General features: G+C 61.0%; 2 protein-coding genes across 2 annotated transcripts; both read right to left on the bottom strand.

The window, feature by feature from the left end:
• Positions 1–1,702: 1,702 nt before the first annotated feature.
• Positions 1,703–3,287, bottom strand: TAF10 (TATA-box binding protein associated factor 10). The gene is made up of 5 exons (XM_081907944.1): positions 3,074–3,287; positions 2,414–2,679; positions 2,253–2,317; positions 1,990–2,104; positions 1,703–1,878 (listed from the first exon to the last, which is right to left on the bottom strand). The coding sequence occupies exons 1-5, from the start codon at positions 3,234–3,236 to the stop codon at positions 1,789–1,791; spliced, it is 699 nt and encodes a 232-aa protein (XP_081764070.1). The 5' UTR covers positions 3,237–3,287; the 3' UTR covers positions 1,703–1,788.
• A 603-nt stretch (positions 3,288–3,890) lies between these two features.
• TPP1 (tripeptidyl peptidase 1) lies at positions 3,891–10,998 on the bottom strand. The gene is made up of 14 exons (XM_081908103.1): positions 10,927–10,998; positions 10,723–10,821; positions 10,013–10,152; positions 9,045–9,195; positions 8,825–8,946; positions 8,308–8,486; positions 7,945–8,143; positions 7,392–7,580; positions 6,545–6,617; positions 5,983–6,103; positions 5,490–5,648; positions 5,245–5,382; positions 4,864–5,058; positions 3,891–4,809 (listed from the first exon to the last, which is right to left on the bottom strand). Exons 1-13 carry the CDS (start codon positions 10,944–10,946, stop codon positions 4,921–4,923), a joined length of 1,728 nt encoding a protein of 575 aa, XP_081764229.1. The 5' UTR covers positions 10,947–10,998; the 3' UTR covers positions 3,891–4,809; positions 4,864–4,920.
• Positions 10,999–12,347: the final 1,349 nt, after the last annotated feature.

A 12,347-nucleotide genomic window follows, 5' to 3' on the forward strand; every position in this document is an offset into this window, starting at 1 on the left:
CGGCAGCCAAGAGGCTCAGCGGGCAGCAGCCTTTCTCCTGGTCTCATGCCAAACACATGTGGGTGCTTTGAGCAGGATCAGGATCAGGATCACTAGAGGCCATGTGCCTCTGTGCTCCCCAGCTGTGGTGGGTGAGATAGGCCTCTCGCCGGAGCCAGCAGCACGCTTGTGGTTTTCCTTGCAGAGGAAGTTTCCCTGCTCCACGAGTAATCGCCTCCACACATCTTCTTGGTGGAGAGACGACCCATTGGATTGGGAGAAAGAAAGCAGAACAGATGCAGTGGGTGCGGCTGGGGTGTCTTCTCATTGGCTTCAACTCAGGCCATCCTTCACGAGCTGCAACGCCCATCGCCATGTTGCAGCACTTGAGCTAATGCGTGGTTGCTGGCCGCGGTCACAGGACAGGGGAGGCTCTGAGGCAGCTGCTGAGTCACGCAGAGCCACTTGATTGCATGCGGGGGGCGGGGGCTGTTTTGCACAGCTCCATGCCCTCCTGAAGTGTTTTTGCCTAGTGGAAAAAACTGTCAACTGTGACCGTGCTTGACTGGACAGAGAGGGACTTTGTGAGTTTTGGAGGGCCTGGACTGTCGCCTACCATAGAAGGGTAGGAGTCACACTTGCTGCCCAACGTACCACTGCCACCCCCCTGCCCCAAAGTCCCCCTTCTCCAACAGAATGGTTCAAAACCTGTGGGGCATCCAGATGACAGGGGGAGGTTGACCTTCAAGAGGCCAGTTCCCTCTGGTTTCCCCAGCCCAGCATAAGTAACCAAAGAGAAAAGCTGCTGCAGCTGGAGCAACTGAGCCCCTGACCCGGGAGCAGGCAAGCTTTCCACCCACCTCCCCCCTGCAATTCCTAGCTGTTTTGCTCCTGGATCAGGGCCAACCTGTTCTCTTGGTGGCCAGCCAGATTTCCCCACAGGGGAACAAGCAAGCAGGACCCAGGCACCAGAGCCCATCTCCCCTGGTGTGCCTTCCGGCAAGTGGCCTTCGGAAGCCTTGCTGATCTTGGCTTCCCCCCGCATCACAGGCAAAGCTGGACGAGCTTCGCTGTCCAGGAACATCACTGCCCTAGTGCCAACAAGACGGAGGAGGGAGGCCCTGCCCAGGCCATTCCCATTCTCTGGAGCATGTGCAGAGGGCAACTAAGATGAACTGTTAGGTATGCTGAGCCTGGAGAAGTGAAGACTCTCAGGAATCATAGACTCTTACGAGATGGAGGGGATCCCAAGGGCCATCTCAAAGAGAAGAACAACTACCAGACTTTTAGAAGACATCTGAAAACAGGCCTTTGTAGGGAAGCTTTTAATGTTTGATGGATTACTGTATTGTAGTATTTTGTGGAGAGTGGCTGGGGAAGCCCAGCCAGATGGGCAGAGTATAAATAATAATGTCAGAAAGTTTTTTCAAATGTTTAGTCGGAATTCCTTTTCTTGAGACTCCTGCACTGCAGCTGGGTGGGACTAGATGACCCTCGGGGTCCCTTCCAACTCTAAGAATCTATTAAATATCACCGCCTTTGCCTTCCACATGCGCCACAGGAAATTCTGGACGAACTTCCTTGGGTGCTACCCAAAGACATCTTCCTTATCTCCCCAGGTGTCCAGGGACATCTTTGCTTCAAATACACCCCCCCCCCATCTTTTATCAGAGCTGCTCCCCTCCTCCTCCGATGCAGAAGCAGCGACAGGCGGGGCAGGGAGTTCAGGAAAGGGAGAACTTTAATGGTACAGCAGCCAAGAGGAAAGAGAAGCAGTCCAAGAGGAATCCAGGGGGTTGGGGCAGGCAGCTAAGTGAAGTAGTGGGGCTTCTTGACGTTGATGCCGTACTCGGAGAGCGCGGGCGCAAGGTCCTCCATGGTGAGGGTGTATTTCTTGTCCTGCAGTGGGGGAGGGGAGAGGGAAGGGCGTCAGCTGGGCCTCCCGCCTGGGCACCTCAAGGGAGAGTTGTGGAAGGGGCCCCCTGCGAGGGGGCATTGGGGGGACCTCACCTTGCTCTTGTTTCGGGAGCTGCCAGAGGCCGTCCCCTTCATCTTGCAGTGCTGCAGAGCGTCGTTGGCAATGTCGGAGATGAACTTCTGGGCGGCCAAGGAGACCAGGCGGGTGCTGAAAGGGGAGATGAGAGGAGGGATGAGGGGAGCGAGTGAGAGGTGGTGTGGCTGAGCCCCAGGATGGGTCCCTAAGAGCCGCACGGGGCCCCTAGAGGAAGGGGCAGTCCTGGGGACGTGGTCTCTCCCCCCACAGCTCCACTTACATGCGCGGATCGGAAGCTTCGAAGCCTGCGCGGTTCAGGTAGTAGCCCGTGACGGCATCTGGGATCTGGAAGGGAAGCATGAGGAGGACGGTTCAAGAGGGAGATGATGCCAGCGGGGGCCAGCGAGGCGGCCAGGGGCCGGGCGAGGAAGGGGGCCTCACCGTGGGCGTGTAATCCTCCAGCTGCAGCAGGAAGTCGACCAGCGGGGCGCTGGAGGCGGGAGAGGAGGCCGGGGCGGCGGAGGCCGAGGAGGCCGAGGCGAGGGCGGCAGGCTTCGAGTCCCCGTTGGCGGCTGCTCCGGGCGGCGCGAAGATCCCGTTGGGCACCGAGGGCGCCGCCTCCGCGGGATGTGCCAGCAGTGAGGACGAGGAGGAAGAGGAGGAGGAAGAGGAGGAGGAGGAGGAAGAAGAGGAGGAGGAGGAGGCACCTGCGGGGAGAGAAAGGGATTTAGAGGGGGACCCTGGGCGAAGACAGGGAGGGAGGCGCCCCTCCCCTCCCCCACTGCCCTCCCCCCTCCCCCTCCCCCACTGCTCCTCGCCCTCCCCCTCCCCCACTGCTCTCCCCCCCAGTGCTCCTCGCCCTCCCCCTCCCCCACTGCCCTCCCCCCACTGCCCCTCCCCCCCACTGCTCCTCGCCCTCCCCGCCCCTCCCCTCCCCCACTGCCCCCCCTCCCCCACTGCCCCTCCCCCACTGCCCTCCCCCTCCCCTCCCCCACTGCCCCCCTCCCCCACTGCCCCTCCCACACTGCCCTCCCCCCTCCCCCTCCCCCACTGCTCCTCGCCCTCCCCTCCCCCACCGTCCCTCCCCCCCGTCCCTCTCACCGGCTCCTCCGGCTCCGGCCACGGCCGCCACCAGCCCCGGGCTGCCCTTGGCGCTGTCTCCCCCGGCGGCGGGGAGGGGGACGGGGACGGCCGGGCTGAGGTCGGGCTCCAAGCCGCCGCCTCCTCCGCCGCCGCCGCCTCCGCTTCCCCCGATGGCGCTCATGGAGTCCCGGGCCAGCAGCGTCGCTCCGAGCAGCTTCTGCGCAGGCGCCGAGAGGGAGGGGAAGACGGTCCCGGAAGTGGAGGGCGGGGCCTGAGCGGCGGCCGCCGCTTCCTTTTCCGGGCCGATCTACGGCCTCCGCGCAGACGCCACTTCCGCTCTCCTCTCCGGGGCGGGGCTGGGGGCGTGGCCTCCGCGGCAGCCCGGGCAGCCGAGTTGGGCTGCGGAACTCCCGGCCACCAGAGAGGCAGCAGCAGCGGCGCCCGGCAGCCGTCCAGGGCGGAGTGGGCCAATCCCCGGAGGGGGAGGAGGGGGAGCGGGCTCTCGGTCGGGGCCGCTGGCCGGGATGGCCGCCCGGGCGAGGGGATCCGGCGGGGGCGGACGGGGCGCGCCTGCGCTGCTGCTTCTCACGGGGCGGGACTCGAGCAGCATGGGGAAGAGCGGAAGGGGTCCCGACCCCCCTTCCGGGTTCAGTCCCCTCCGGCAGCAACTGCAGGTGGGCCTGAGAGACCCCGGAGCCAGCCAGGGACGCAGCCAAGCGAAGCCAGAAATCAGTGCACCACAGGAGAGCCCTGATGGGGGCAAGTCTTTATTTATTGCTCTGCTTTTGCATTCACACCCATGAACCCGAGACACCACAAATCTGTTGTTTTCAAAAAAAGAAATCACAACCACAAATAATTGTATTTAGAATTATCAAAACTGAATATATAAATCCATTATTGGAGGAAGAATATCCGTGTTTCCACGTTGAATGCTCTAGTGCAAATTAGGGGGTGGGAATGGGGGAAGAAGTGCTGCCTCCATTGACCTTGGAGGGGGGGGCTTCCTGGCAAAGATTTCCCAGGCAATGGAGGCATTGAACTGGGCTCCCTCCACCCCAAAAATCCCCCAGCCTGCAAATGGTGCCCAAGTAGTGCTGGCAAAGCGGTTCCTGCAGGATTGGGGCCAGGACCCAAGCAAGGCCTTCTGCTTAGGGAGCAGCTGTGGCATAGAGGAGAAGGACTGAGCTGGCGTTGCATTTTGTGGGCCCCCCATGAGTGGGTCCGGGAGACACAGCGCCAACAGAGGGAGGGCAACCCCCACCCTCACGCCAATGAGGTAGTTTCCAGTTGGAGCTTGTGAAGAACTAATCAAGAGCATTTGGCTATGGAGTAAGTTTCCTAGAGGCAGGACTTCATCCTGAGAGTATGGGCAGGGGGGTACATCACACCTTTAAGTGCAGAAAGGCACACCCTGTGACCCCTCCCCCTACCTGATTTGCCAGTAATGGGACTGCTCCTGTCTTGCTGTAGATGCACAGTTCTCACATTTGCTAAGAGAAACACCACGACTCTTTCCACGTCAAGGTATTTCACATGCAAGCACAATTTAGACTGTTAGCTTTTAGTCGCGCCTTCTCCTCCTGATGTACCACCATAGATTTACAGAGATGAATGTTTGCATATTTCTGCTTCCACTGTCTTTTCTGTTAGGCTAATGCACACTTTTTGGACCTGCAATGGAGGCGGGGGGAGGCCCTCTGAAATGCCCCCTGCCTCCATCTTGCAGCCTGAGATTCCCAACCCACACACTCCTTCCCCTGAGCAGAGGTGGCTTTGGCTGCTGGACACAAGCAAGACCTCTCAACTCCCCCGGCTGTTGAGTGGCCAAGCGCCATGGATGTCTGCCAGTGTGATGTGGTCGCCTAGCCCAGCAGGGCAGACAGGAGCTCGGGGTAGTTTGGCGTCCCCCAGCCGGTGACGGGATCCCAGGAAGGGGCTGCGCAGAATCCTTGACCCTGCACAGTTTCATCTAGACACGAGTAGTGGCAGCCCGAGGTCACCTGGGAGGAGGAGAGAGGAAGAGCGTGGCGTCAGGCAGAGCAGCCCCAGAAAAAGCCCCCTCGCCTTTGCCCCGTGCGGCAAGCAAAATGCTGCTGTGCTGCGTGCAGACACCCCACACCCCGCTGGCAAAGCCAAGGACCAAGCTGCTTCAGCAGGATGCGGCCCCAGCCCCTTCCCACACTCACGTCATAGAGGGCAGTGCTGTTCCCCTTCTCCTGGAGCCGGTAGAGGGCGGGGTTGAGGAAGCCCAGGGGGGGCTGTCCTCGCTGGAGGCGCCGGTCATTGATCAGAGCTATGATGCCCCCCACCACAGGAGTCGAGGCCTGTCGGGGGAGAAGAGGCAGAGTGAGGCCCGGCACCCACAGGCAGCCCTGCCCAGGAGCGGGCACCAGGCGGGCAACGCCCAAGAGCCTGCAGGCAGCAGCCTCACCGAGGTGCCGGAGACCCAGGGCATGGGGATGCGGTTGGACACCACCCAGTAGTTGTCGGAGAGCGCGGCCAGGTCTGGGTAGGCTCTGCCCGTCTTGTTGTAGTAGCTGGAAGGTGGCAGCTTGGAGGTCGTGCTCAGGAACCGCTTCACTGCTGTTGTCTGTTGAGGGAGAGACGAGAAGAGGAAGGAGGCAGAGCTGAGACGGGTCCTGGGTGAGGGAGTCCCACCTGTCTGGGAGGATCTTTCATTTCTGGACTCTCGGGGGGGGGGGGCTTGGCAGCCCTCCAGGGTGAGCTCCTGAGCTTCAAAATTCACCACCACAGTAAAAGCCATTTATTTTAAAAAAGGCTTGTGGCAAGGATTTCCATAGTGGATCATGGAAAACCCCAAAGGGCCCAGGAGCTGCAGACTGAAATCTGCCATGATGGGTCAACAGATTCATGACTGCCAGCAGGGAGCCACGATGGCACCTTGTGAGTGGCATGGGACTCACCTGGTACTTTGGCATCGGGAAGACATTGCTGAAGCCTCCCCCGCTGATGGAGTCCGTGACCTCAGCACTGACCAGGAAGGGGTGCTGGAAGGACGTCCCCCCCACTGTGGTCACGTATGGGCTGTGGGCACAGCAAGGCAAGGCGTCACAAAGGCACTGACAGACCAGGGGGTCCCAGCCCCCCAGCATGACTGGCAAGACACAGGCAGCCCTCCAGCAGCTCCCAGTGTGGCTGAGGGGGGCAGAAGGCAGCCCCCTCCCCAAGACGGTTCTGCTTCCATCAAAGGGCAGGTAGCAGAAGGAGGGCTCCCTGCCAAGGCACAGGCCCAACCCAGTACGGCTGCAGATTTGAGATCTAGTATCTCCTACAGAATCCCTGCATTTTGGAAAATACGCAAGTGGCTCACTGCCCTGGTTTCAGAGAAGGGCTTGGAAAGGCAAGAGCAGGTCTGCCTAAAGCTCAGGGGGATGCGGAAGGGCCCGGCCTCTGTGAGTGGATCTGGGTCAAGGACCCCCTTCGCCAGCCCCCCCTGCCCCTCGCGGTGCCTTCCTCTCCTCTCACCTGGAGGCCGGGAAGCTGGGCCGGAAGGTGTGCTTCCCTCCGTGGGCTGACCGACAACCTGCTCCAGAGTCACCTGCAGGGAAAGGGCAGCCAAAGACTTGGCCAGCTGGTCGCGGCACTTGCAAGCCACTTTCCCTCCCTCCCCAAACATGCTGGCCTCACCCTGGCTCTGCCCCTTTCAGACACACCACGGAAACTGCTTTAGCGGCCTGGGCTTCTAATCGACAGCAACCTGAATTTTATTGCCTTTGTGAAATGTTGCTGCTACACTATTTTATTACCATTACTGTTTCATTCTATACCATTGATTCTATATTTGACGTTTTTAATTATACGTTTGGAAAACTGCCTTGCAATTGTTTTTGAAATTAACCAGTGAGGTACAAATACTTCAGATTAATGCATTTTATAGTAAACGTACCAAAGCAGCCTACAACACAACATTAAGGGATGTTTAAGCTATACTATGTATTAAAATAAGGAACTCTGAAAGCGCTTTAACACACAATATAAATCACAGCCTAAGACCACAAGCTTGCCAAGGAGGACAATAAAATGTCCCAAGTCAACAAAAATCTTGCCCCTGCCTTCCTCCTACAAGGTAGGCAGACCCACCACTGAGAAGTTCTTCTGACTGGAGGAGATGTTCACCCAGCCAACAAAGAGATAGCCAGATGCATCTCCCTTCGTGGAGCAAATTTCAAAGGCAGGTGCCACAACCAAGAAGGCCCTGCCCCTCACAGGCTTCCCTTGACTGGGCACAGTGGCAGAGCAGGAGGAACATGGAGGCCAAAGTGCCATCAGAGACAGTTTTGTGTTTCGAGGGGGGGAACCAAAGGCTCCCTACCTGAGGCAAAGAGGATGCTCATCCCTCGCGCGGCTGCCTTCATGAACTCCACATTGACCCGCTCCATGTACGCCCGGGACAGGCTGTCCTCGTCGTCGCCGTAGCTGACCGTGTGCACCCAGGGCAGGGCAGACATGTTGCTGAGCACCAGCAACCACTGCAGGAAAGGCTCCTGGCTCTCATGCCTCCCTGGGGGAGGCAAGGGGAGAAGGAATATCAGCAGGGCCCACGGGGAGCCGACCTTGCACAGGAAACAGGGAGAGGTGGGGTGGGGGGCAAGCCAGCCCAGAGACCCCCTCCTGCCTCCAAAATGTCTGCCTCATCCTGGAATGGGTGCAGAGCCCGCCAGCCTCCCAGCATCTTCCAGTATAGCCCTCAGCCCCAACTGGTCCCAGGATGAGGGTGGCACAGAGAAAGCAGCCAGGCAGCCACATCCCAGGAGGTTCCTGCCCCACCCCACTTCCCAGGTCCCCTGGGAGAGGCAAGAGAGAGGTTGGAGCCCTGCCCCTTGGGGGGCTAAGGAAGACAGGGAGCCAAGCGTGCTGGTCAGTACCACCGTTGCTGAAGACCCAGGTGGAGATGTTGGCCCCGGAGCTCATGATGTACTCCACGTCCAGGCTGGCTTCCAGGCCGGCCTTGCCCCAGCCCTGGTGCCCGACCACCTGGTCCACGCGCAGATGGTGAGGGAAGCTCTTCCCAAAGAGACCCATGAACTCCGCCAGGTCCGCTTGGTGGAAGTACTGCTCCAGGAACTGGAGGGGAAGGAGAAGAGGCAGGCGTGGGGCACCCAGACCCAGCACACCTCCTTGCCAGGGGCCGCTCCCCTGAGGGCGGCTGGGCGGCAGGGCTGAGAGCAGCTGGCCCCAGGACACTGAGGGAATGGAGAGGCTGCCGGGGGGGGACGCCCCCCAGTTACCTGGGCACAGGCCTGGCTGTTGTTGCGGGAGCTGCCCACGTCCTTGTCAGTCAGGTTGTACCGCTGGCGGATCACAGCCGGCGTCACCCCCAGGTGAAAGGTGGAGAGCAGCGCTTTCCCGGCAGTCCAGGCCCTACTCACTGCCTTCCTCTCAGCAGGGAAGCGGTGAAGACCCCCCACTGAGAATTGGGAGGAGGAGGAGAAGAAGAAGAAGAAGCAGAGGATGCAGTTATCCTGGGGCAGAAGGAAGGGGGCACCTAAAGCAGACTTTGCTCAGCCCAAGGCTCAAGGCTAACCAGGGGCGGGGGAGAGATCTGCTCAGTCCGGCCCGCCCTCCCTTCATCACCACCCACTTCTTGGCAGGGTAAAGAGAAGATCAACTCCCCCACTCCTATGGCGGGAGATATTTGCCTATTTCCAGGGCTAGACACTCCCCCCCCCCCGATGTTCCCTGGCAGTCTGGGCTTATGCAGAGTGTCCCCTGCTGCCGCTCCCCGTTTCCCCAAGGCTTCCGTACCAAAATCCAGATGCTCTGCCAGCTCCTCTGCTAAGGTGTAGGCCAAGGGGGACCTCACGACGCTGCGCTCCCCGTTGACGTAGCGCTGGAACTGTGCCCCCGGGAGGAGCTGCTCTGCCGTGCTGCATGGAGAAGCCTCAGTCAGGGTCAGCTGTGGGGGGAGCTCAGGGCGCCTTCTGTGCCCTCCCCTTGCCCCAAGAGCCCCCAGGCCCCAACTCACCCGGCTGGCACCAGGCACTGCAAGAAGTCCTTGGTGCCCACCTCTGTGCAGTCCCAGATCCCATGAGCCTCCAGCCACTTGCGAACGGCATTCAGCGTCTGTGGGGAGGGGGCGACCAGGGCCTGCACCTCCGCCAGAGACAGGAACCGGCCTGCGAGACAAAGGGGAGCGTGGAGGGAGGGAAGGAGACTTCTGGTGGCCCACCTACCTCAGAGGGTCCCAGGGGTCTCCCTCCACCCCCCGACTGTCAGGGGAGCTGGGCAGCCAAGCAAGAGCACAGTCTTCCATCGCTGGTCGCCAGTGGCTGCTCAGTCTGCCCGCTTCCTCTGGAAGGTGCCACTTCTGGTCCCCCTTGACTGACAGGCTTCCCCTGAGAGGCCTGGGAGCAGCAGCAGCAGCAGCAGCAGCATAGGAATGGGGCTGAGAGCTCTGCTAGGGACTCCTAGGCTAGCCAACTCCCCCCTCTCAGGAAAAAGAGTTCCCTCAGGACACAGGAAAACCACCAAGATGGTCCTGTGGTGTAAAGACATCCTTGGAGTTGGGAAGAGGAAATCTGCCTGCCTGCCTGCCTGCCTACCTTCCTCCCACAAACCCTATGAGCTGCTCCTCCTCCCAGGGAGCCACCAGAGCGCCAAAGATTGCGCAAGGGAAGCTGGGCAGGAAGTCCCCAGGGCCACAAACTCCTTGCACACAGGACCATGTCCCGCTGCGCTCCGTAGGACTCACTGCCTGGGAGACATTCCGAGGGCTGCACTGCGAGGGGCTCAGAAGTGCTGCAAGGGAGCCCAGGAACAGGATGTGCCTACCTTAGAGCAGTCTTGTAAGGAGAGCCCTGTGCAGTCTGCCAAGGACACGTGACTCGTGCCCCTGAGCCACAAGGAGGCCTGCTCTCCTGGCTGTACTGAGAGATCAGGGAAGCCCCAGGAGGAGGGGCAGAAGCAGGGGGCAGAGAGAGAAGGGGGCATTACCATACTCTGGAGAGTCCGGAGAGGAGACTCGCTGCACCAGCTCCTCCAGGAGCCCCACATTCTGCTGCCGGAGGGCGAAGGTCAGGCTCAGCGCCTCCGAGGCAGCCACTCGACCCAGACAGCTCCATCCCTCCGGGATCCTGGGAAAGAGACAGGGCTGTCACAGGTGGCACCAAGCTAGCAGAGAGCGGTGTGTGGGCAGCAGAGGCACTGGCAGCGCCAGCCAAATCTAGCTTTTCCCCCAGAGGAACCGGGAATTAACACCCTGCACCCGTTTCACGGAAAAGGAGACCGATGGGGATCCGGCAAGCTCGGCTGGCAAGGCCAAAGGGGGCTTCCGTCCCCCAACCAGACCCACCCCCTCATAATAGTAAGATTAGTATAGATAGCCCACCCATCTGGGGGCGGGTCCTTCCTGCCAGCCGGACCCCAACCTCCTCCGGGCCGACGGGCGCTTGGGGTCGGCGGCTGCCCATCTCCGCGGTCGGCCTCCCTCGGTCGAGCCCCGGCTGGGAGAGGCCTCCTTCGCGGGAGACGGGCGGCGAGCAAGCCCCGAGGGGCCCAAGCGCCCGTCGCTCGCCGCGCTCGTCCTGCTGCCCCGACGGCGCCCTCCGCCCCAGGCCCGGCCGGGGCCGCGCTAGCAAAGCAGCCCACCGCGGCGAGAGGCGGCCCGGCCCCGCCACAGCCTCTTCCCCGCTGCGGCCGCTTACTGGAAAAGCTGGTCCGGCTCCGGAGCCCACCCGAAGGCGGCGGTGGCGGCGTCCAAGCGGAGCAAGGCGGGCAGCTGGAGCAGCGCCAGCAGGAGGCACCTGCACGGGAGAAACGGGAGGGGGTGTCAGGCAGCGGAGCGGGAGGCGTCTGCCGGGGGGGGCTTCCTCCTTCCCCCCACCCCCGCGCCCCCCGCGCCCCGGTACCGGCAGTCCAGCAGCCCCATCGCAGCGCAGCCTCTCCCTCGAGGCAGGAGCCCAGAACTGAGTCACGTGAGAAGCTGCCCGTCACATGATTCCGGGGGGGAAAAAAACATCCAGATCACGTGGCTCGCCCGCTGGGCTGCTTTGAGCTGGCTACACTCTGTGCGTGCTCAGAGGCCACACTCTGGCCGCTGGAACCGACGCCGGGGCGGGCGAGAGGGGGCGCCTGTGGACCCCCCGATTGATGCCCCCCCCCAGCCTCGCCCGGCGGGACGCAAGGACAGGGCCCAGTAAAAAGAAAGGAAAGCGCGAGATGTTAGGAGGGGATTCCAGGAAATCTGCCAATCGGGAAAGGAATAAATCCAGCCGCCCTTTCGATGGCCCTCTCTAAAGCATTCGCCGGGTGAGAGCTCGGGCGCCTTTTCTGTCCGGGGGCTGCGCTGGAAGCGGCAACGCTCGCCCTCGGGATCCTGATGGGGAGGAAGGCGACGAGACGCCACCTTCCCCGCCACACTTGCACCACACGTGGGCAGGCGCGAGGTGCCCAGCTGCGCTTGGAGGGCTATTTATTGCGTGACTAACTTTGCTTTTTAGCACGCATTAGAAGCGTGTGGGGATCAGAAGGGGGTGAGATGAAATGGTCCCCTGCAGGAGCTGTCGCAGTGCTGCCAGGGGCACCTGCCCATCGTTCGCATTGCCACCACATCTCTTGGGAAAGACAGAGGAGCCCTCGCCTCGTCTGCAGGCCCGCCAGAGAGTGGTCTGGTGCTCTTCCTTCCAAAGCTATCTAGTAAGAAGCATCGCCTGCTGCGGAGTAAGCACAGGCCCCTGGGGGACATCAAGTGCTTTGTGAAGGGGACTGGCATTGGTTGGCCCTGGCATCCGTTTCAAGGCTGGAGCCCAGATCCAGGTTAGAACCACAGCCTCAAAGGATGAACACTCCCTCCAAGAGCCCTTCTGCTTCACACCAGTCTCTCAAGTTGGTGGGAGGGACCTGCACAGGAAGAGCCCGGCAGCTGAGCAAGACCAAAGGCCCGTCTGGTGCAGCTCCGTGTTCTCTGCATGGCCGGCCAGGCGTCTCTGGGGAACCTGCAAGGGGGGCCTGTGCTGTTCCCAGCAAGTGGTGTTCAGGGGCATCCCAACACTAGACTTAGAAGTCGTGTTAGAACGTAGCGTTGTGGGACACGGGTGGCCCTGTGGTCTAAACTACTGAGCCTCTTGGGCTTGCTGATCAGAAGGTCGGCGGTTCAAATCCGCGCAACAGAGTGCGTTCCTGTTGCTCTGTCCCAGCTTCTTCAAATTTGCAGATGACACCAAACTGGGAGGGGTGGCTAACACCCCAGGGGACAGGATCACACTTCAAAACGACCTTGACAGATTAGAGAACTGGGCCAAAACAAACAAGATGAATTTTAACAGGGAGA

The sequence above is a fragment of the Podarcis melisellensis genome, assembly GCF_964234715.1.
Source record: "Podarcis melisellensis genome assembly, chromosome: 4".
Classification (NCBI taxonomy): Eukaryota; Metazoa; Chordata; class Lepidosauria; order Squamata; family Lacertidae; genus Podarcis; species Podarcis melisellensis.